Source organism: Lepidochelys olivacea, assembly GCF_965140295.1.
Source record: "Lepidochelys olivacea isolate rLepOli2 genome assembly, chromosome: 4".
In the NCBI taxonomy this organism is placed as follows: domain Eukaryota; kingdom Metazoa; phylum Chordata; order Testudines; family Cheloniidae; genus Lepidochelys; species Lepidochelys olivacea.
This window is the reverse complement of record NC_140414.1, coordinates 37,158,970-37,184,078: the sequence shown is the minus strand read 5'-3', so window position 1 is coordinate 37,184,078 and position 25,109 is coordinate 37,158,970. Positions and strand designations below refer to the sequence as shown.

The 25,109-nt window shown below is 38.9% G+C and overlaps 1 protein-coding gene across 5 annotated transcripts in view; it reads left to right on the top strand.

The window, feature by feature from the left end:
- Window positions 1-25,109, top strand: part of TBCK (TBC1 domain containing kinase) — a 210,826-nt gene that overhangs the window by 5,499 nt on the left and 180,218 nt on the right. For all 5 annotated transcript variants that reach the window (XR_014711230.1, XR_014711231.1, XM_084625510.1 and 2 more), the window contains exons 2-3: window positions 10,488-10,716; window positions 12,942-13,014. Coding sequence is in view for 3 of the 5 variants with exons in the window: in XM_084625510.1 (XP_084481636.1) it covers window positions 10,524-10,716; window positions 12,942-13,014 (266 nt within the window). In the remaining 2 variants the exon portion in view is untranslated. The remainder of the gene's footprint in view (window positions 1-10,487; window positions 10,717-12,941; window positions 13,015-25,109) is intronic.

The window sequence follows — 25,109 nt, the reverse complement described above, 5'->3', positions numbered from 1 at the left end:
CAAATCAGGATTTTCAAAATATAAAGAAAAGTCAAATCTGAAACTTTAGTAAGAAATTCGATTTCTTTTGTCCAACATAAGTTTCAGTGTGTAAAGTTAGGCAGCATTAGCTTAAATACAGCACGCATTACCTAAACATTAAATATACAGCCCATAGATTTGTTATATTTACACTCTAGTATATTGTTTCTACATTCAGTGTATGTTTGTTCAATTTTTTTTAACTGGAGGGAGAGTGATTCACAAAGGGAAGCTGAGAAGCCCATGCTATGAACAAGGTGGCATTCCTTCAGTAAAGAGCTACTCTTGACTGGCATATTTTTTTAGTATTATGTGCTTTATTTTTCTTGGATAACTTTCTCAGTGTTAGTGAAATGCTACAGGGCAATATTAAGACAGAAAGGAAAAAAACTAACTAGTTTTCAGACTCCTCAGTTCTTTCTAAACAATTTTATTTTACTAAGTGTGTTGTTTCATGTCACTGTTGAAATGTAGGAAACACGGGGGGGCTGGGCTTCTGGGTGCAAGAGACTGGCAAAGTCATCACACACACTGGAACTCAGCTTCTGATTCCAGCATGTATCTCATCAGAATCATCTACTGAGCATGCCTGGCCTATTTTATAGCTTCTCCTTACCTGAGCTCTGATGGCTCAGTTCTCAAATTTTGAATATTTATGACTCCACATACCGGGGGAATTTGATCATGGAAATACTGATCCACCCAATGACTACCAGCCCTTAACTTCTGGATGGTTCTGGGCACTTCAGGTAAATGGTCTTACTGTGTCTTACTGCATGTGTACACAGACAGAGATACAAACAAACACAGTTAATTTCTCAGCGACCTCCCTTTGTCTCTAAATAAAATTCTGCAATGCAAAAGGTATGTGGATTGTTTTTTTGGGGGTGGGAGTTATGTAAAAAGGGAGAAATAGCAGAGTGTGCAGCCAGAAAGAAGCAGTGCCTATATCAAAGCAGAACAATAGGAAGAAGGGACCACAATCTGGGAACTGGACCAAAAAAAACCTGCTGTGGCTGCAGATTGTAAAAAAGACCCTATTTGGGAATATTTTCAAGAAATTTCTGTACCGCTAGGTAAAAAAGGAACACGTGCCAAACGTAAACAGTGCAACAAAGAGATGCAAGGTCTGGCTGTCCGAATAAAACAAGATTATGAAAAAGGCTCTTCAGAGGGCAGTGACTTTGAAGATGATTATGTGGACATGCTTGAATAGTCTGGATCAGCTAGTTAGTAAATTTATTCTGCACCATTCTTATGGACTGCCTACCATATTTTATTATGCTAGTAAATGATAACTTAGATTATTATTATATACTTGTGTTTTGGGTGGATTTCTTCACTTATGAATTTCAAAATGTTTTCAAAATATAATTGGTATGTTACTTTGTTATGGGAGTATTTATCAGTTACGTTTTTACTGTTACTCCTCAACTTACTTATTTTATTGCTAATTTTTATTTTATTGATGATCAGACATCCTAGGTGAAGATTTCCTATTTAAAAGTAAAGTTTTATTGGGAAGTTATTAATTTTAAGGTTTAATTTTTTTTTCAAACTGTTTGGAATGGTGCTAGAGATAAGGGTTTAAATAGATATAGATAATCCTTTCTTGTTAATTATATTCCCTTTAAAACTGGCTTTAGAATAAATTATATCAGTGGTAGAAGCAGCTGCAGTATGAGGAATTGTTTATTTACAACCTTAGTTTTTTAAAGCAGTGAACTCAGTACCACTTCAGTGGGTGAGTGTGATTTTTTTTTTTTTTAGGGCTGTCAAGCTATTAAAAAAATTAATCGCGTGATTAATCACGCTGTTAAACAATAACAGAATGCAATTTATTTAAATATTTTTGGATATTTTCTACATTTTCAAATATATTGATTTCAAATACAACACAGAACACAAAGTGGACAGTGCTCACTTTATCTTTATTACAAATATTTGTAATGTAAAAAACAAAAGAAATAGTATTTTTCAATTCACCTAATACAAGTAGTGTAGTGCAGTCTCTTTATCATGAAAGTTGAACTTACAAATGTAGAATTATGTACAGAAAAAAACTGCATTCAAAAGTAAAACAGTGTACAACTTTAGAGCCTACAAGTCCACTCAGTCCTACTTCAGCCAATCGCTCAAACAAGTTTGGTTACAATTTGCAGGAGATAATACTGCCTGCTACTTGCTTACAATGTCACCTGAAAGTGAGAACAGGCGTTTGCATGGCACTGTTCTAGCCAGCATCGTAAGATATTTTTGTGCCAGATACGCTAACGATTCATATGTCCCCTCATGCTTCAACCACCATTCCAGAAGACATGCGTCCATGCTGATGATGGGTTCTGCTTGATAACGATCCAAAGCAGAGTGGACTGACGCATGTTCATTCTCATCACCTGAGTCAGATGCCACTAGCAGAAGGCTGATTTTCTTTTTTGGTGGTTTAGATTCTGTAGTTTCCACATCCGAGGGTTGCTCTTTTTTAAGACTTCCAAAAGCATGCTCCACACCTCATCCCTCTCAGATTTTGGACGGCACTTCAGATTCTTAAACCTTGGGTCAAATGCTGTAGCTATTTTTAGAAATCTCACATTGGTACCTTTTTGCATTTTGTCAAATTTGCAGTGAAAGTGTTCTTAAAACGAACATGTGTTGGGTCATCATCCAAGACTGCAATAACATGAAATTTATGGCAGAATGTGGGAAAAACAGAACAGGAGACATACAATTCTCCCCAAGGAGTTGAGTCACAAATTTAATTATTATTTTTTTTTTTAACTGATTTCTTTTAGCATAAGAGGTTCTGAATCTCCATCATCTGCAGTATCTACAACTTCAGTGTCATCTGCAGGTACAGTAGAACCTCAAAGATACAAACACCAGAGTTATGAACTGACCAGTCAACCACATACCTCATTTGTAACCAGAAGTACACAACCAGGTAGTAGCAGAGACCAAAGGAAAAAAAATAAACAAATACAGTACTGTGTTAAACTTCTAAAAAAAATAAGGGGAAAGCAGCATTTTTCTTCTGTATTGTAAAATTTCAAAGCTATATTAAGTCAACGTTCAGTTGTAAGCTTTTGAAAGAACAACCATAATGTATTGTTCAGAGTTTCGAACATGTCAGAGTTACAAATGTTCCTGAGGTGTTCATAACTCCTGAGGTTCTACTGTACCACCAACAGTGCTGCAACTAAACATATGTCAGACAATAAATTACCTGTGTTTGTGTTTAAAAAAACCCAAAAAGCTACATCATCCTGTAAAACCACCGATCATAATCAGGACCAGCAAATTGCAGCAAACCTCCATAGATTGTTCAGTTCATTTATGCAACAGATTCTTCTCTTTGTCTTGTTCAGAACAAACCATTCAGTGACCTAGTTCAGTTATTATGACCAAGCTACTCTCTACCTAGCAAAGTAGACATTGCTAGAAAGTTGCTGGATATAGCGTATAAGAAGGAAATTGAACAGAGTGCAAAAAACATTGATGGGAAAATTTCTTAATCTTCTCCATCAATCAAGACTCAGTGTACACAATGACCTAGTATTATGTGCTTGTGTGACAACAGAAGATGGGGTTGTTTATCTCTCAGAAACAATTGACACATCAGGAAAGGCCTATTTCGAAGAATATTTAAAACTGTGAACTAAAATTCAAGTGTGTAGTTTTCTCACAGATAATGCTGCAAATCGTTGGTAGCAAAGATAAGAGGGAATTTAGGATAAAAAGAATGAAAGGAACCTGACACTTATAACCTACGAGTGCAGTGCTCATTTGATGCATCTTTTACCCAAAGACTTAAGTACAATTTAAGAATAATGGACAAAGTTGCTGAAATTATTTCTACAACAACCACTTTGTTTCATTTTCTCTGAAGAGAGCAGGAGGATCCAAATTAATTCTTCCCCAAGATGTGCGATGGAATTCAGTGTTTGACTGTTTTGAGCTATTTATTAGGAGCAGGCCTATTCAGATGACAATTTGTGAAGAAAACTGTGACAAAATTCATGGAACTATCCCAAGCAAAGTAGTTAACATGGGACTAAACAGAAATGTAAAGATACGCTGAATATACTGAAACATATTTCCATAGCCCTGGACAAATTGCAGAAAAATTGTTGCCGTATTGGTTGATGCTGCTGAAATTTGGAAAGGACTTCAAGAAACATGGAAGAAATACCCAACAACAAACTTAAATTGTAGGCAGCAAAGAAGCAGATTTTCTTGCCAGTATTGTCAACCCAAAGTACAACGGGTAGGTGCCTAACTGCTGAAAAACATGCTGCTGCTATGCCATGGGCATCTAATAAGCACTCATCAGTTATGCCAACCATATTAAATTTCAGGGCTGGAGGTGAACCATTCAAGTAGTACATTTTTGCTGATGTTTTAGAGAGTCCCCATTCAACTGGTGAAAGTCACTAGCTAAGCACCTGGAGGGTTGAAAAAGGAGGAGTACTTGTTTTTCTCTTCCAGTGTATGAATAAAAACGAGGAGGGTGGGGATGTACTAATTGTAAAAGTTTGAAGGAGTATTGTGTTTGAGACTGTCTCATTTTGAAGAGACTTAGGGTACGTCTACAGTACAAAATTATTTCGAAATTATTCTATTCCAATTTTTGGAAGCGATTTTATATATTCGGTCTTCCGTGTCCCCACTAAAGCGCGTGAATTCGGTGGAGTGCATCCACAGTACCAAGGCTAGTATCAAATGTCGGAGCGGTGCACTGTGGGGAGCTATCCCACAGTTCCTGCAGTCCCCACCGCCCATTGGAATTCTGGGTTAAGCTCCCAGTGCATCATGGGGCAAAAACATTCTCGCGGGTGTTTCTGGGTGTGTGTCGTCAGTCGCTCCTCCCTTTGTGAAAGCTACGGCAGACAATTGTTTCACGCCTTTTTGGTGTGCAGACGTCATATTGCTTTCAGCAGACGGTGCACCGCTGCTCTCCTGCTTCTATGAATCCACCTCTCATTTCCTCTCATCTTCCTACGTAATCTCTACTATCTACTCTTTCTCTTCCTCAACGAACGGTTCCGCTGCCAACTCTGCTCGGCCATCGTGAACCGAGCAGCACAGCTTCTGCAGCCAACTCTGCTCTCCTGCCATTGCTGCGCTTCCGAGCTTCTCCATGTTGTCTGTCCTGGGCTCCCACCTCCGTGAAAGCTACAGAAGACAACCATTTTCCGCCTCTTTTTGGCTATCATGAACCGAACAGCACCTCTTCCACTGCCACTTTGCACTCCTACGTTTTGCACCCTTTTTCCAGGATTACCCATACAGGTGCCATAGCCATGGAGCCCGCTCAGATCTCCCACTGCAGTTTTGACCATTGTAAATACCTAGCACATTATTCAGCAGTATGTGCAGTGCCTGCAAAACCGGGCAAGGAAGTGACGACAGCGCGATTACGATAGTGATGAGGACATGGACACAAACGTTCCTAGAAGCACAGCATGTGGCGATTGGGAGATCATGGTGGTGATGGGCCAGGTTCATGCCATGGAATGCTGATTCTGGGCCCAAGCACAGACTGGTGCGACCACATAGTATTGCAGGTATGGGATGATTCCCAGTGGCTGCGAAACTTTTGTATGCATAGAGCCACTTTCATGGAACTTTGTGACTTACTGTCCCCTGCCCTGAAGCGCAAAGACACCAAAATGAAAGCAGCCCTCACAGTTGAGAAGTGAGTGGCCATAGCCCTGTGGAAGCTTGCAACACCCGACAGCTACCGGTCAGTTGGGAATCAGTTTGGAGTGTGCATATCTACTGTGGGGGCTGCTGTGCTACAAGTAGCCAACGCAATCATTGACCAGCTGCTATCAAGGGTAGTGACTTTGGGAAATGTGCAGACCATTGTGGATGGCTTTAATCCGCTGGGCTTCCCTAACTGCGGCGGGCTGATAGACGGAACGCATATCACTATCTTGGCCCCAGAACACCAAAGCGGCCAGTACACAAACTGCAGGGGGTACTTTTCCATGGTGCTGCAAGCACTGGTGGATCACAAGGGATGTTTCACCGACATCAACGTGGGATGGCCGGGAAAAGTGCATGACGCTTGCATCTTCAGGAACTCTGGTCTGTTTGAACAGCTGAAGGAAGGAGCTTACTTTCGAGACCAGAAAATTACTGTTGGGGATGTTGAAATGCCTATAGTTATCCTTGGGGACCCAGCCTACCCCTTAATGCCATGGCTCATGAAGCCGTACACAGGCACCTAGGACAGTAGTAAGGAGCAGTTCAACTATAGGCTGAGCAAGTGCAGAATGGTGGTAGAATGTGCTTTTGGATGTTTAAAAGCGTGCTGGCGCAGTTTACTGACTCAGTTAGTTCTCAGCACAACCAATATTCCAATTGTAACTGCTGCTTGTTGTGTGCGCCACAGTATCTGTGAGAGTAATGGGGAGATGTTTATAGTGGGGTGGGAGGTTGAAGCAACTCGCCTGGTGGCTAGTTTTGCACAGACAGACAACAGGGTGATTTAGAAGAGCGCAGCAGGGCGCACTGCACATCTGAGAAGCTTTGAAAGCCAGTTTCATGACTGGCCAGGGTACGGTGTGAGAGTTGTTTGTTTCTCTTGAAGTTACCCGACCCCTGTATATATGAAAGGAAATAAAGTCACAATTGTTTAAAAACTGTTCTTTATTATTTGTTGCACAACACACTTAGAGAAATAAGAAGGTACACCCGCGGGGGGGGGGGTGTAACTGGGGGAGGGGAGTGGAGGAGGAGGGAAGGACAAGTCCAGAAACCAAATCAAAACTTCGGATATGCGAGCTTTCTGTTGCTTGTGCAATCCTCTGGGGTTGAGTGTGTGGGTCCCCATAGCCTCCCCCTGCTATGTTCTTGGACGTCTGGGTGAAGAGGCTATGGAACTTGGGGAGGAGGGAGGACGGTTATACAGGGGCTACAGCGGCAATCTGTGGTCTTGCTGCCTTTCCCGCATTAGATCCACCATACAGCAGAGCATGTCAGTTTGCTCCCCCATGAGCTTGACCATAGCATCCTGCCTGCTCTCATCGCGCATGTCCCTCCTCTCTTTGTGTTCATGTAACGCTTTACGGGACTCGGCAATTGTTCGCCTCCATGCATTCAGCTGGGCCCTATCAGTGTGGGAGGACTGCATGAGCTCGGCGAACATGTCGTCCTGACTTCGTTTTTCCAACCTTTTAATCTGGACCAGCCTGTGGGACGGACTAGATAGAGGCCGTGTTGAAACATTTGCCCCTGCGGGAGGAGAAAAAGGGAGGGTAGTATTTTAAAAGATACATTTTTAGAGAACAAAGGGGACACTCTCTTTCTCAGTGAAATAGGCAATTCATAGTACACAGCACATGTTCTTTCTGTACAAGGTCGCATTTTGCCTTTTGTACTGAAGTGCCTGCCACTTGCAAGCCATCACATGCAGCTGGGCAACAGAATTCAGCTTGCAGGCAGCCATGGTAAGCCCTAGGGGCGTGCGGGGTTCTGCTTCTTCCGCATTCATTTCAGTGCTTTCAAACTGCTGGGCCCCCTTTCCCATAGCAAGCAATGCCTGGTGGATTTGCCATTTAAAAGGAGAGCCTGTGGGCTCTCTAGGATGATCACTTCACACAACACCCTCTTTCCCTCCCCACCCCCACACAAACCGACCCACCACATGGCTCTGATGAGGCTCTGAGCAGGGATGAGCCCTTTAAACTAAACGCAAACAGCCCAGCGAGGCTGGGTTTCCCCCCGCCCCCCACCGCGTGGCTCCGATCAAGCTCTCACTCGTCAGAAGTGCCTTCTCCAGGGCCATGGTCTGGGAGCATGCCTTGGGAGTGGGGGGAAGCTATTGGCTCCAGCATTAAGAATAGTTCCTGGATTGGGGGGAAAACGGATTCCCCACTTGCTGCATATGTACTCCCCTCCTCCTCGCTCCGTGCTACTCCCCCCTTGCAGATGTCGACGGACAGTGGTGGGGTAGCGGTCGTCACCGCCCCATAATTGAATGCAGCTTACGGTAGAAGTGGCATGTATGGGGCTGTGACCCAGAGCGCCTGTTCGCCTCCCTGGCTTTTTGGTACGCTTGCCTGAGCTCCTTGATTTTTGTACAACACTGCTCTGTGTCCCTGGAGTAGCCTCTTTCCATCATGGCCCTGGAGACTTTAGTGTACATATTTACGTTTCTTTTTTTGGAACGTAGTTCTGCCATAACAGATACATCTCCCCAACATACGATGAGATCCAGTACCTCCCGTTAGGACCATGCTGGAGCTCATCTGCGAATCCAGGACCACATGGTCGCCTGTGATGGTGGATTCTGCATGGTCGCCTGTGATGGTGGACTGTGCTGATGGTCACCTGAGTTGGTGGTAACCAAACAGGAAATTCAAAAGTTTCCGGGGCTTTTCCTGCCACCTGGCTAGTGCATCGGAGTTGAGTGTTGTCCAGAACGGTCACAAGGGAGCATTCTGGGATAGGTCCCGGAGGCCAATAACGTCTAATTGTGTCCACATTACCTGTAACCCAGAACTGCGATTTCGATTTTAGCGCTACTCCACTTGCCGAGGTGGAGTACAGAAATTGGATTAAAGAGCCCTTTAAATCGGAAAAACTGGTTCCGTCGTGTGGATGGAATCAGTTTTATTTCGAAGCAACTCGGCTAATTTCAAAGTAACCATGTACTATAGACCAGGCCTTTGGCAAGTAGGAACTCTAGTCACTTTTACTTAGGCATATTTAAAAGTTTTCCCAGGCTGACCTGAAATGATCAGTTTGGTTCACTGACTGCAGTTAATCCTTCTGTTTCTTTAATAAATCATTTTAGTTGTAAATAGGAAACATGTTTTGATAAGAGAAGTTTATGTATTCAAAGCATTTAAGGTGGTTTTGTTTAATAAATATAAATATTATATGCGGTCTTGTGTGTTTAATTAAATTCCGGTTACCATCCTAATGCGGCTTGACACAAATCATGAGCAAAAAGTTTATGTAATAGAAAATCATGAATGAATTATTACGTATTTAAATACTAAAATGTACAATTAATAAGCATCTGAAATATTAAGGTATAGAGTTGTTTAAATAGATCTATATATTTATAGAGTCGCCTCCTAAGTAGAAAAAAATGTACCTTTTTCTTTCGAAAATAACTGAAGTACAAATTGAAATGTTGATCAGAATCATTTATTTAAATTGAGACGTTCCACTTGGTGATTTAAATCGCCTTGATTTAAAATCAGTCCACCCTGAATGCCAAGTTAAAATTCTGTATTACTTATTTTATTCCTTACTCTATCTTCCTTTCTGTCCTTCCACTCACTTCTGTAATCTGTTTCTCACGTGCCTCGTGCACACACATGCACTTGCTGTCTCTTTCACACCTGCTGGCAACAGGGACAGTCATGTCTAACGATGGCCTATGCTGCCAGGCTTCACAGCCCAAAACTGATTGGGGAAATGGGTTAAGCAAAGTCATACACTCAGCTGCATTAGATTCTGATACTTGGTCCTTCATGTCAAGATGTTAGCAGGCCAGCTGAAGAGGGAGAATTTGTGACTTAACCTGTCAAACATGTATTTATTGGCGGGGGACATGTTGTTTTTTGTTTTTGTTTTATTCTTGTATTGCACAGCGGTGACATATTTTTCCAAAAAAGCGTGAGTGAAATTTTAACTCTAAATTAATTGAAATGCCATGTAATGCTTGGCCCAGACTAGGGAACTTGCTTCCCCAAGAGATAAGAATGATGATGGAACTCACCACTTCTGGAACTAAAAGCAAAACGCATTTCTTTGAATCGGTGTTTCCAATAACTTTTTCACATACGGACACTTCACTGCCACTCTTACACATGAACATAAAGAAGCAAACCAAACCTACCACCTAATCAAGCTGTTTCTCATACTTGGCTGGGAAAGAAGTGGGGAGGGGGAAGAGAAACTCTTATTTTCTATTTTTGGATACTTATGAGATGTTAATATACTCCAGTGATGAAGGGTTATCTGCGGTACTAAGGACACCTCAACAAACAGTGTTGAATTTTGAGAAACGTAACTTGTGGTTTGCTAGTATGTGGTGTGGTTTTAAGAATATATTTTTCTTTCATTCCATTTAAAATCCATCCTTAACCATCAAGATAATGCAGACTCTGTTTTATTTTAAGACTGCTTAGCTTCTTTTGTTGGTTGCTTTATTTAACTTGATATTAACACAGTCTTCACTATAAATCTAAAGTTTATTTTAATCCCTGAACATTGTTTAACACTGTCTAGCTTCCCTATTACTTTTGTAATGCAACAGGGCTGCATAATTGTGATAACTGATGCACAAGTGTATTTTTTTTGTTTTACTAAGAATTATGCTTTAGTGGCTTTATTACTTTAAATCTATTCTATCTAATATTTTGGCAGTATTAATAATTTGTTAATCACAAAACCCTTTTTGCCATACTTCAGATTTTAGGTGAAATTCTTCATTTTCTTTTCAGGCGTGTGCACTGCTTGGAAGAATTTAAGGGGAAAAAATGTTTCCCTTGAAGGATGCTGTGATGGGTGCCTCCACTTTCTTTGCTTCAGCTCTGCCACACGATGTTTGTGGAAGCAATGGTCTTCCTCTGACACCAAACTCCATCAAAATTTTGGGCCGTTTTCAAATCCTTAAGACAATCACTCATCCCAGACTTTGTCAGTATGTGGACATTTCTAGAGGAAAGCATGGTGAGTGTTTTCTTTCCTAGGGAAATTGCATTTTTATGCAAGAAGATATTTTACAGTAATGATTTTGTTGATGTTTGAAGTTAACTGCCCCAGTAAAAATTTTTCCTTTGTGGCTTACTTTGGAGAAAGCGTGCACATTTTGTTTTCAGGACAGCAGTGTGGCTCTATCTGGACTGACTCTGTAGCAGTCTTATTGCTCTGTCATTACACATAACAAAAGCACATGTAAGAGAGACAAGGTGGGTGAGGTGATATCTTTTATTGGACCGTCTGTTGATGAAAGAGACAAGTGTCACTCTTAGTAACTTTCCCATACCTGAAGAAGAGCTCTGTGTAACTCGAAAGCTTGTCTCTTTCGCCAACAGATGTTGGTCCAGTAAAAAGATATTATCTCACTCACCCTGTCTCTTTAATATTCTGAGTCTGACATGGCTACCTTAATGCTCCATAAAAGCAGATGTAGGTGGTTTGGCTGAAGGTCTCTGTAATCTGGTTATCCACATAACAAGGAGTGATAACTTTTAGGTATTTCCTTTTCTTTTTCACAAAGTTCTCATCGCTCTCTTTTCTTTCACTGCCCCTCCCTGCCCGTCCAATTTTTTTTTCATTGAAATCTGCAGATTTCTTCATTCACTTGCCTTGTGGGTTTCTGGAATTCATCAATTTGTCTCAATTTTTTTACATATTTTAATTTCTTTAGCCTTTCTTTTAATCTTTAACCTTTAAAAGAAATATGTTCTACAGAAGGAGAGCCCAGCAATTCCCTCCCAATCTTCTATTATGTCTTGAATCTTAAAAAGGAGTGTGAATTTTGTAAGGCAAATTGACTTTAAAGTAGAAACTAGGGCTGTCAATCGATTAAAAAAATTAATCGTTATTAATCGCGCTGTTAAACAATAATAGAATATCATTAAAATATTTTTGGATGATTTCTGCATTTTCAAATATATTGATTTCAATTACAACACAGAACACAAAGTGTGCAGTGCTCACTTTATATTTATTTATGATTAAAAATATTTGCACTGTAAAAAACAAAAAGAATAGTATTTTTCAGTTCAGCTAATACAAGTACTGTAGTGCAATCTCTTTTTCATGGAAGTTGCCATGCAACCTCCTGTTTTCACTGTTAGGTGACATTGTAAATAAGAAGCAGGCAGCCTTATCTCACGTAAATGTAAACAAACTTGTTTCTCTTAGTAATGGGCTGAACAAGGAGTTGGACTGAGTGGACTTGTAGGCTTTAAAGTTTTACATTGTTTTGTTGTTGAGTGCAGTTATGTAACAAAAAAAACCCTATATTTGTAAGTTGCACTTTCACCATAAAGAGATTGTACTACAGTATTTGTACGAGGTGTATTGAAAAATACTATTTATTTTGTTTATCATTTTTACAGTGCCAATATTTGTAATAAAAAATAACAGTATAAAGAGAGCAATGTCTACTTTGTATACTGTGTTGTAATTGAAATCAATATATTTGAAAATGTAGAAAAACATCCAAAACTATTTAAATAAATGGTATTCTATTATTGTTTAGCAGTGTGATTAACTGCACGATTATTTTTTTTAATTGTTTCACAGCCCTTTTTCAAACTATTAACTATCAAGGCAGAAACAATGGATGTATTGTGCTTGTACTCTGTGATAACTCTGTTATAACTATTTAAGGTTATACTTCCAAATAAACTAACACTTTCCTACTAAAATAGTATGGTGACTAGGCTGACACTAATATGCCTGGCAGGTGCAGAGCATTCCTCTCATTAAAAATAGCAAGGTCAATGTTTGGTGAATTTTGATATGTTCTTGGAAAGTATTTTTGTTTTTGCAAGTGTGTTTCATATTACAGAAAGCTGTCAGAAAGGTATGTTGTAGTGAAAATTAAACATGGAGGCATCTCTAATATAGGTAGTCTTCACTATTCGCAAAAATGTTTCTTTAGTAACAATTGAAAAGGTGACAGGTCTTGGTGTTTTAAATTTATCTGTGAGCATTTAAAAAAATCTGCTGTATTTTATATATAAAAATAAAGCAATTTTGTTTCTGTGCAATCTGAATTGTAAGCATTTTGAAGGATGTATAATGTGGCTATATTCAGTGTATGCCAAGATATTTACAGTTCTTTAAAATAAGGCATTCTCTTAGTCACTAGCTTATGAAATGTTGAGATAATGCTGTGTGTCCGGATTCTAAAATTGCTGTTGGTATATTCTTTTAATTAGAGAGGCTGGTGGTGACTGCTGAACACTGTGAAAAGAGTCTGGAAGATTTGCTGCGAGACAGGAAACCTGTGAGGTACAGTATCAGGGAAAACACAGGAAGAGAACACACTAATTAAAAGCTTCAGATACCTTATCATTTAAAGTCCAGACACAAATTTTCTTTAACAAAACAAACTACTTTTATAGGTCCATATGAATTTAATACTTATATTGGCTAATGTTTAACCCTTAAAGCACTGTCTACCGGACTTAACACTTGCTTAGGAGGGTTTGTGTATATTTCTTCAGAGTCTAAAAGGTGAAGAATTTTAAACAAAATTTAAAATTAAGAAATACTTTTCTGCACACTAAACCTTGTTTTTATTTTAATAAATGCTGTTTGGAATAGAGTGAAAGTTAAGAGAAGGGGTTAGAATTTACATAAATTAAAATGTAAAAACAGTGTTTACAAAGATTTGGCAGTTGAGGTTTAATCTTCTTGATGAAAATACCACTTTCAAGGAAAAGTAATTATAAACAGTTTATTCTGATATCTTTCGTTTGCATTTCTATGCATTAAAAATATTAATTGCTTCTCTGCTCATTTTTATGCCAGGTATATCACATTTGCAAAATGCAGTTCTGATACAAATACAAAAAAGTTCACAATACATTTCTACACAAGTAATATAAATGTAGCTGTGTGCAAAAACTCACACACCACAGTTCTAATGTGAAGATCTCCATCAAGTTTGGTCATTGAAGATACTACAGTAATGCATTCCATGGTCACTACTGTGACTTTTATTGCAACTTTAAAGTAATTACTGTAAGGAAATAAATATTATCGTTAGTAGTTCCAGAAGGGCATATTTCAGGTAAGGTACTATCCAGATATGTTCCTATGACTTAGCACATAAATCTGACTTTATCTGTATATGTAGAAGGTTTATATACAACATGAACCATCCTCGCTGCTACTCTGAAATCTATTTATTATGTGAGTTAAGTAGTTTCTGTGGGCACTATGTGTCCATATTATATTTCCATAATAATTCATTGTTAACTCTAAGGTTGCACAGTTAACCATGCTGGTCTGTATCTGTGACGGTAAAGAATGAACATGCCATTTTCCCTTTGTGCATATCCATAAGTATTACAATACAGTATTTACATAATTAAATACTAATTCTCAAATATTATAAAGTTTTTGGTACTCTGTAAGGTAATTAAACACCATATCTTTTAAGGAGCAAAGTTAAAGGTTGAATGCAGAACCTTAACTTTAATGCTTTCATACCTGTATATATGCTGTGTATTCATATGGGGCCTGATCCAGTGCCCATCAAACTCGATGGAAAACTTTCCATTAACTTTGGTGGGCTTTGGATCAGTCCCTTTCATAGTCCTACAAAGCTCTAGAAATAATTAAAGCAGGAGGAAAACCTCCCCCCTCCCCACCTTGCTCTACTGTACCACTCTCTCATGGTCCTCCCAGAAACGAATGTTTTAGTGTGGGATGCGAGGGAGCACAGATTGACTACTGCCTGTGAGCTAGTTTTGAGAAAAGTCCACTTAAAACAAAATAGCTATTTGTTTTGAATTAAATAATAAAAAGATGCCTGTACAAAGGCGTAGGTGCCTTGGCAGTTAATTTTACAATAACCCCAGCAACAATAAAACAGTTGTTCAAACAACCCTCTCCCAGCCCTCCAAAAAAAAATCAAAAACAAAATCCTGTTTTCTCTCCTTTTAGAGAAATAGCCTCAGTCTTCTCTAAAAATCTTCTCAATTAAGTAATAGCTTTTGCAGCAGTGGCAACTGGCTCATTTGCTTGTGCAATGCATTTCTCAAGCCCCTCGACTACTGTTCATTTTTACAGCACTTGAAGATTTGCTAGGTATCTTAGTACCTCATTTTTGAAATTCCCTAACTTTGTTCAGTTGTTATGGTTTGTCTTCACAACAGGCAAAGTTCATCCTCAGTAATGGCTAACTGCATTAGTATTCAGAATTTCAGCCATTTTTGCTGTGGCCTTGTCCCAAAAATGGGAGAAGTTTGTGTGGTGTGTTTTTGTTTTTGTTTTTTGGGTGGGTTTTTTTGAGTGGGGAGGAAATATGATGTAGGGGTTTGGATTTTTTTCCATTAACACAAAAATGCTGAAAAGTTTCTACTGAGACGTTAAAGTAAATCTGAGTTCAGGTATTGAAATTTATTTCCAAACAGGAATTTTTAAAGAAATAACGAGATTATGAAATGGAAAGTAATTCCTATATCCTCAGTATAGTAGGTGCTTCTGCTTCAAACGTTGCAGTTGATAGCATATGTAGTAGAAGCTAAAAGATAAGTTCTCTTCAAGCAACGTTTCCAGTTAGACTAAGACAAATATTTTCCCTTTACTTGTCCTTTGTGAGACTCATCAATAGCCAGAAATAATTTGGACAGGAGCAATTCCCAGTTATTTGATCTGTCTATGTCTATTAGCTTTATAGAGAACTGTTTGGCTTTTTCCACGTATTCTGATTGCATTAGTCTATGATAGCAGAGCACATTTAATACCCAGAGCTGATGAGTATGCTATTGTAATTAATTTCATAAACTGTTTATGGAATGGAGAAGCTGCTCTTATGGTTTCTAGATTTTTCCCACACTTGCCAGAAACTAAGTCCTTTGCACCTGTACCACACTTTGATGTAAAGTCAGCAGGAAATCTTCTATTAGGTTAGTGTTGAAATTCAAGACCTACCATTGTGGACTGTCGAGCTTTCCATACATGTTGCAAAACAACAGGCTGTCCAGCTGTCTGGTAGTTATTTGCAGTTAATCATCTAAAGTCATGCATCACTTACGGCATACATTACTTACAGTCTGATTTACATTTTTTTCTAAAAAAGTGAACAAGAGCATCCTTCATGTTTAAGGTTAACTATCCTCAAAGTTTGACCAGGACCTCATACCCTGGGGGGTGGGAGGTGTTCATCAGAATTAAGTTTTTTGGACTCCTGGGCTCTGCTCTGTTGTGGGATAAGCACAGTGTGGTAACTACTTGTACTGGGAAATGGGAGTATGGAGCCGCTGCTGCTGGCCCTGGGGCTGACCACGCTGCTGGACTCATACAGTCTTAATTTTTTCTGTGTGAAATGGAGATTTCCAGAACCTGAAGGATTAGAAATTTAATTCTTATTTTAAAGGAGAGTTTAAATGATGAAGGGCTGCCTGCAAAGTGCCGATACTTACCACCACTGTCCTATGGCTCAGGCCAGACTCTGTCAAGAGACAGAGACAAAACTATCCCTTCCATGCTCACTATAGCCTGGGAGACAAATTAAAAATATCTCAGTTATGTTAGTCATGGGGTACGGTTCAGGCAGTACCAGGAGTCGATAGATTCAGAGAGGAACAACATTACATTGCATTTATGACGACATTTCCATAGAATGTACAGCATGGCTACACAGGACCTTAAGACACTAGAAAAAGCCAGTCAAATGTGTGCACACGCACGCTCACACACACATTAGGTTCCAGATACCTCCCAATGAAACAGAACAAAAGTTCTGAGAACTTCCTTCCTATCACATATGGGCAAATGCCTCACATCCTGCGACTTTCAGAATCCCCTTAGCAGAAGTGGAGAATAAATGAACAACTTCCAACAGTGGATCGAGGTGTGAGTGGGGTTAGGAGAAGAATCCTGTGCAAATGGTCAAGAGTCCTTATGGCTAACCAGTGATGGATTCTCCACCACTGACAATTTTTAAATCAAAATTGGATGTTTGTCTAAAAGACATGCTCTAGGAATTATTTGGGGGAAGTTGTATGGCCTGTGTTATACAAGAACTCAGACTGGGTGATCACAATGGTCCCTTCTGGCCTTGGAATCTATGAATAAACTGTTCTCCAAATTTGTGGATGGGAAAGAATTTCCCTGGGGCACATTGGCAGGAACTTGGCAATATTGTCACCTTTTGAAGTACTGAGTTGGGATTGCATATTAGGCTTCCATGCACTATCCTATAACACTGCAGAGGTGTGGTCCAGAACACTGGTTGGCTTTGTTCCGTCCTATCTCTCTTTTTTTCTATATTCTCTGGTTTGTCATATGTCTCGGGAGCCTGCTGTGTTTTAAATACCAAAGCAGTTGTTCATCTCTAGAAAACAACAATATTAGTTCCCTGTATTGTTAACTGCTGAGTCATGAACTAGCCTATTCCAGACTGTTGATTAGCCTTTACTTGTGTTGGGGAGGGTTGGCCTCCATAGCAATGACTGGAACTCAGGAGACGGGAGTTTCAGTTAGTCATTGCTGAGTTCCAGGCTCAGCCACTGACGCCGTGTGTGTTTAGATCAATCACTTTCTCTTTCTGGCCTCAGTTACCCATCTGTAAAATGGGGATGATAATCTTTTTTTCCATCCTTTGTCTTTTCTGTTTGAGTATGTTCTGCAGCATGGGTTGTCTTTCACTATGTGGCTATGCAATGGGTCTTCCAGGGATTGTTGTAACATAAATAACAATCAGAAAGCTTGATAGAACTTTCTTTTATGATTGGAGCTGCAAATGAGTATCCTAACTAGTATGAGTGTCCTAACTTCTGTTTAGCTCAGACACTCATATTACCTTTTCTAGACCTGAAGAAGAGCTTTGTGAAGCTCAAGCTTGTCCCTTCCACCAACAGTATTTGGTCCAATAAAATGTATTACCTCACCCATCTTGCCTCTCTTCTAAGCATCTGTAAAATGGATTGTTACTCCAACTCATCTGGTCTCTCAAAATCTAATTAAAATAACTCTTATTTGTGTGGTAATAGTTCAGATCCCTCCACTCTGAGGAGAGGAGGTGAAAAACTGAAAGATCATGCTGCATGGTGGGAGTAGAGAAGGGAGAGAGTGCCACCTTCACACATTTGGAAACTCTTAGAATTCCCCTGCCACTGCTTTGGCGTGGCCAGGCTTTGTAGAATTTTTGGGGTGGAGCCAGGTGCAGGAAGGTTTGGAGTTAGACCGTCTACTCTCTTCAGTATTCTCCCTTGTTTACCATGGAAATATTCATATGGATAGTTCACCTGGAACTAGTACTGTTTGAAGCAGCATTAATTCCTGTGAGTTCTCTTCCTGGCTGCTGTGATGACATCACATGGGATTCTGGTAGCAGCAGCACAGCTCCATTTGAAACTGTAGTGCCATCAGGAAGGTAAGCAATAGCAATGGTCTAGTGATAGGCATTGATGTGGGAGTCTCTGGTGACTTTCTTATCCTGGAGCATTTGGGCAGCCATGTCCTCTTTTTATGCCACACCTGTCCACCAATTTTGTCCTCTTGAGAGAACATGTACAAGTAGATTATTCTATAACCCATTCAGTTTCTAGAGGTAGTGTTTATGGGCTTCTCAGTATGGGAAGGCATGATCTAGATAATAGTTTCTTTTTCACCTAATCATAGTAACTTGCAGTGTAGTTTTCCTCACTGTAGCTTTAATTTTCTTAACAATTGCTAACACAAAATCAGTTTTGAGAAGTATCTTCTGGAGACATCTTACTACCAGTTTTTTTTAAAGGGCCTGGCATTTGTATACACAATAGTTGCACTCCTGATTTGTATGTGCAGAGATTAGGCCCCAAAAACTTGGCCCTAAGCATCTAGTGAATTGCCTGTAGCAATGCCTGTGTATGTAAGGGTTCTTGTGAATATGCTTCTCAAACATCTTCAAAATGAGCTAAACAAAATACCTGAAAAATCTGAAGGGGGAATAATAAAATTCCAAAGTCCATCAAGTTCAGTAAGGTCAGTTCTCACCATTGTTTAAAGCTATATTAGGTTTGTAAAGTTATGTCTGCTTACCACCACTTTGATACCAACAGATGACAAGTTAAGATATTAAAAGATGGGAAATTAACTTTTTTTTTTTTTAAAGCTATTTTAGAACTATTCCTTTGGGATCATTTTTCCAGACAATATTAAAGAAGCTATAAACAACACTTCATTGATGTTATAATATGAATTATGTGTATTTTTCCTTGCATGTCATACTTGAAGTGGTTTTCTTTTTCATTCTTTGATGAAGTTGATCTGCACTTGTATCCTTAATAATAAAAATGCCAACAAATGTAGCATTCAGACATTTAGCAGACTTCTGGCACCTCCAGTAGTGTTTCTGGATTGGTCTTAAATTTGTGACTAGGACAGTCTATGCATATTTCTTTCTTTAATACAAAACAGTTTTCATACATTTTGAAAGTTATGTTTAAAAAACTACCAGCGAACCATCAGAGATACAGAGGTATAGTATGTTGTACATGGACTCTTTGATAGGAAGCAGGCTATGTCTGCAGCTGCTTATTTGCTTGGTGGAAAACATGATCTGACTGTCTTGGATGAGTAACTTTTATTTGCGCTTGTGAACTATTGTCTACTCGATTAGATTTCTTCATTCTGTTCTGGAAAGAATGCAGTTCTTGGGGTGAAATTACAGTATGAAAGATACTGTAGAGAAAAAGATAACTTCCATATAGCTATCGCTTTTAAAAAACCTGGACTTACAGATGGGTGCAGGTCTTCTAAAGTCTTTCCTATGGTTTGAGTTTAAAAGCTGCACATGACCAGGGCATCAAGGGATGCATGTTCTCTGCTTTGAATCAAGACAGTGGGCTCAAACTTTCCATGAGAAACCCATGTGCTATAATGAAGGTATACTGAACAAGGGTAGGTGATGGAGTAGTAAAACACACTAGCATTAACAAACAGAACCTTTTAAAAAGTAGTTTCTCTCTTGCCATGTATAAGATAGTATACTTTGGGGCATTTACTAGCTTCCGAGTTTTCCTTTTAATTCTCTACCAGAGGTTTATTTCTAAAACAAAATGTATTTTAGTGAAAACACGATGTAAGAATAACATTAGTCAAAACTTGTTTATTCATTATCTAAAGCTAATTTTCTTAATATAGAAATCAAACACTTTTGTAACTAAAGAAATTGGAGTTGGAGCTATATTGTAAAATATAATTAACTGTAGCATTCCTTCTATACAATAGATATATTTTGCATTTGGTCTTTTATGTGAGTAATTACGAATGTTCAAAATGTTAAACAACGACAACAAAAAGTAGCTTACATGAGGTATTGCATACGTGAGGTATTGAATACTTGCCCAGTTCTGTTCCATTTAAGTCAATGGTGTTTTACCGTTTTCTACAATGGGTGCAGTAATAAACCGTGGGGGGGGAGAGAGAGAGAGAGAGAGAGAGAGTGAGTGTGTATACAATTTACTATATGCCATGTAAGTTACACTTTTTTCTTTCATTCTAAACATGTCCTGTGTGTGAACTATAGGGTTTCTCTTCACAGACCTGTATTCAGGGTATAGTTTTTCTTTCCTCAGATGATAGAGGAACTAATACAAATATTCTAACAAATTTCTTTTGTGCTGAAACTGTCAGTGCCCAATTTTTGGGGGAAGAAAAGTTGGTCAAGATCAGTGGGACAATTTTTCATTCATTCAAATGTGGAGAAAGGAAAATATACTTAATGCTCCTGTCAGAAATTTTGAGTGGACAGAGTTTTAAACCATCCTCTCTCCAAAAATCCTAGCAGAGCAGCGCCATCCTCCTGAGGGGAGGTATCTTGATCCTGTTAACACGTTTCTGCCACAGACTTTGTAAGGGTATAAGTAGAATCCCGTTTTGTATAAGTGCGCATGTTATCCCTAGCAAACCACCAGACTGGACAAATAATGTGCCAATGAACATCAGATTTGTGAATGTTGAAATCTTACTAGTTTACATAAGCTACAGTGTCATAGAAAGCTGGTAGTGTTTTTCAGCTTGATTCATTGAGCCAATGGGTAATATAAACTTCAGATCTCAACTTGAGATCCCAAGAAGTGGTTAGTTTTCAATGCTTGTCCTATTTTTTTCTATATAGGTTATCTAGCATGAGGAACTGACCAACCCATTAAACTTAACACATGGTGTATGCTTTACCTTTGTTTCTGTCTTCTTGAGCAAGTGGCAAGTTGGTGACTAGTATTAACTTGCAAGCTACGGTGTCTCCTGAGAAGTGAGATCACAGAACATTACACACAGAAACACCATCAAATTTAGCATCACTCACTAACTTAATGGATACACAACTTAAAATGTGCCATCAGATAACTTGAAATTTAACTCTGCCACCACTCTCTTATTTGACTCATGAACCTGCTTTTGCTATTGTGTCTTGCTGTTTAAAATTAAATGTAAATAGGTGCGCACACATTCCATTAGTTCACCTCCCTGGCCCCAGGGTTTTGAGATTTTAAGTAAAGGTGGCAGTATATCAGTCACCTTCTGCCTTGTCTGTCTTTGTGCTTTCTGCAGTGTAGCCCCTCATATTGAGAACAGCCTCTCAATTAATGCGTATCTAGCCTTCTCCCTCTAAGTCCAGATTACTTTTTTTGGTCAATGAATTTGTACCCATCAATGACTTCTAATTGTAAATGCTTATAGGGAAGTCCTGAACCCAAGTGAGTTTACATCAGCTCAGACCTTAAGTCTTCTGTGAATCTCAGAATAGGTCTGTCTCAGTTCTTCTGTAAAATTCCCAAAAGTATTTCTTGTGGTATTCTGTCCAGTTCTTTACATATGTTCCTAAAATAGTATTCTGAATGGAGCACTGAACTGACAAATTAGGGATGAATTTATTTGGATATGTTAGCATGCTCATGAGCCTCTCTAAGGGTTTCTTGATTTGTGATCTTTTTGTTTGTACATTTGCCTCCCCTTTTCTTGGGTGCAGTCAAACTCCTTAATCACTGTGTATCTGTCTGTATTTTTGGCAAAACATTGGGATCTATATCAGTGTGATGTATTCTTTAACACATCTCGTCTGTTAAACACCTTATTAAATTCTTTAAGAATTTAAATCTGACTCAGTTGGTAAGTTATTATGCATCCACTCGATCACCTGCACTTGCAGACTGTTCTTCAACCAAAGCACATGTGACTTTCTGTTCCACTAGTTCAAACCACTGAGTAGCATCTGTTATGCCTGCATGCCATTTCACATGGGTTCAATTTTGAGCCTGCCAGGTGCACCAAGCTTAGCTTTTAATCTTAATATTGGGTGGTCAGTGACATTAAAAGAACACTAAGGTTACAAAGTCAAGTTCTCAAAAATTAGGAAATGACAGAGAATTAAGGTTATGCATTTACCCTTTTTTATTTAAGGTTGTACTTGTCTTTTTTATTTTATTTGGTTTCAGCTGCCTTTATTAAAAATAATAATAATAATAATTCTCTTCGAATGTTTTCGGTCTACAGTGAGTCCACCGGGCCTGTTCTTTATGAACTGGCGCTGCTTCACATAATCACAGAAACCAGAGCTAGACGAGATCTAGTTGATTTTACCATCTCCCTGCTAATGCAGTATTGTTTAGTATATGATTGATGGGAGATATTGTTTTCAGTACTATCAGTTTAACCCCACAAAAAACACTGCAGTAAATGCAGTAAGACCATTTTATTTTTAAATTGGGGGTGAAGTTTTTTTTGAAGAAACATTTTCATTAGTGAGATTTTTAGTGGGACTCTGCTGACTGCTTAGGGACAAAAAGTGGAAATAAAGTGTGGGCGGGTGGGTGGTTCCTGTACCAAAATTAGATGCGGGAAGTTTTCAACATGATTAGAGTTAAACCAAGCTCCTTTCATATGTCACTCATAATTTCCTTTGCCATCTTTGCTCATTATCTATCAAAAAGACTTTTATTTTAAGCAAGGGTAACTCACTTCTCTCTGTTCTCCTCTTCCTACTTGGTTCTTCAATTACATGATACTAAATTAGGTTCCTAAATGTCATTAATATAAAAAAGTAATACATGCAGGATTATTATTTAACTGCAGAACTGAACAAAAGAAATTGAGCAGTGAAGGAAAAAGTTTTTTGTTCTGTTCTTTATCCTCCAACGCCTTCTGGTGCAAGGGGTCCACCAGTTTCTGCTATTTATTTCAGTCTTGTGCTCATCTGTTCAGGCTTCTGAGTGTCACGTTGAGGAATATGACTTCTTTCTCTATTTTGTGTAATGTTTCTTTAGGTCACCCTCTTTTTCTGGGTTGTGTTCATATTATCAGTTGCTGTGGAAGCCATGTTGGTGGCATCCTTAAGTCATGCCCTAAATATCACCTCCATCCTCTTACCATATTTGATACTTTAGATCGATTTGCTCTTCTTAGAAATTCTGACATTGCAAAAAACTCTTTGCAATCGACTCTGAAGATCTTCCGCAGGCATTTACTTTGGAATGAGGGTCACCAAATGAAATTAATAGGCAGCAAGTTTAAAACAAACAAAGGGAAGTATTTCTTCACACAATGCACTCAACCAGTGGCACTCTTTGTCAGAGAATATTGTGAAGGCCAAGACTATAACAGGGTTCAAAAAAGAACTAGATAAGTTCATGGAGGATAGGTCCATCATTAGCCAAGATGGGCAGGGATGATGTCCCTAGCCTCTGTTTGCCAGAAGCTGGGAATGGGTGATAGGGTATGCATCACTTGATGATTACCTGTTCTGTTCATTCACTCTGGGGAACCTGGCGTGGGCCGCTGTCGGAAGGCAGGATACTGGGCTGGTGGATCTTTGGTCTCACATAGTGTGGCTGTTCTTATGAGTTGATTTTTATCAATCTCTGTTGTAGATTTCTTACTCTGCTTCATAAGGGAGGCTGATTTTATGCCAGTGTTAAAAATTCTTTGTGTCAGTGCTAGACACTTTATTTTTCTAAATCTTTTCAAGTTTATGCAAGTTGTTTGCTGCTTTTGCTATTTGTTGCTTGACATGTAGCATGGGGTCCCCATCATTGCACATTTCACTCCATAGATAGGCAAAAGGACTTTTTCTTCGTTTATTCTAATGGTTACTTTTGGGACAGTGATAGCCATATATTTTGTTTTTGCCTTGTTGATGAACAAACCAACTTGTTTTGCTGTTTCTTTTCTTCCTTTAAGTGATGTATTGAACTAAGCAGGACAATGAGGTCATCCAATTGTGTTTTATTATTTGTCCATAAAATTCCTCTGTTGCCTTCTGTAGTTACTTTCTTCATAACGTGGTCAATGACCAATTCAGGCAAGAGTAGAGACCTACCTGGCCTTACTACAGCTGTAATTTCAGACCATTGACTCAAGTGCTGCTGTCTACAAATGCACATTTGGCATTATCATGTAGATCCTTGATTTTTCTAATTATGTTTGCTGGTATTCCATAATATGTCATAATTCTCCAGGGACTTCACTACAAAATACTTTGAATAATAGTAAAGTAAATACTGAAAACTGGTCAAATAAATTAGTTCTTACATAATTTATTCCAGGAGGGGCGAAAATAAGCATTTTCCTTGTGTGACAGCCCCATTAGTCTGTGCTTTTAGAATAATTTTGTTTCCATACCTCTATGTATTCTCCATTCTTTAAAGATACTGTTGGCACAATTTTCTCATGCTTTAGTCTTGTTGTGCCACTTAGAGTTGAGTGAAAGCTTTGGGAGCTTCCAAGTTTGTCTTGCATTTTGTTGCTTTTCTTTTGTATGTTTATTTGTTGTGTTTTGGACCATCCAAGGCACTTGTAATTTTTCTTGTTTCCTGTGGCATTGGTTCGTTATCTATTGCTGTCATAATAAGAACTGTGTCTCTGTGGTTGTCTGATCTTATTTCTCACTTCTACGATGACATGGCTAGCATGTGTTTGATTCTGGAGCAAGGAGTCAGTTTTGTTTCTCAGTGCAAAACAACGTGGTTCAAAGTTAAGGAAGCTTCTTAGAGCTTTGCTCCTTTCTTGGAGGTGGGAGGGGGGAAGATGTCTCTTGGTCAAGTTTTGATAGTTTTGTTTTTCTTCATTTGGGCTTATTCTCTTTCACCATTTATTGAATTGGGGAGGAACATTATCTTCTTTTAAGAAAAACAAAACAAAATCTCTAGATTTATGCTGAAAGTATTAAGAAAATCCTGTGGGAACTTCAAAGAAGCAGAATTACAGATAAGTAATTTTTTCCCTTTCCCTGTTCCACAATATAGAATGTTTGAGAGTGGCCAAAACAATTTTAGTGATCTTGAAATTCAGTTAAGTGCTTGAGTGCTGAGCTAGTAACCCTAATTTTATGTGCCTGAATGAGGAACTCAATATTTACATATTGAGGAATGAGTTAAATACATTTTTCCTTC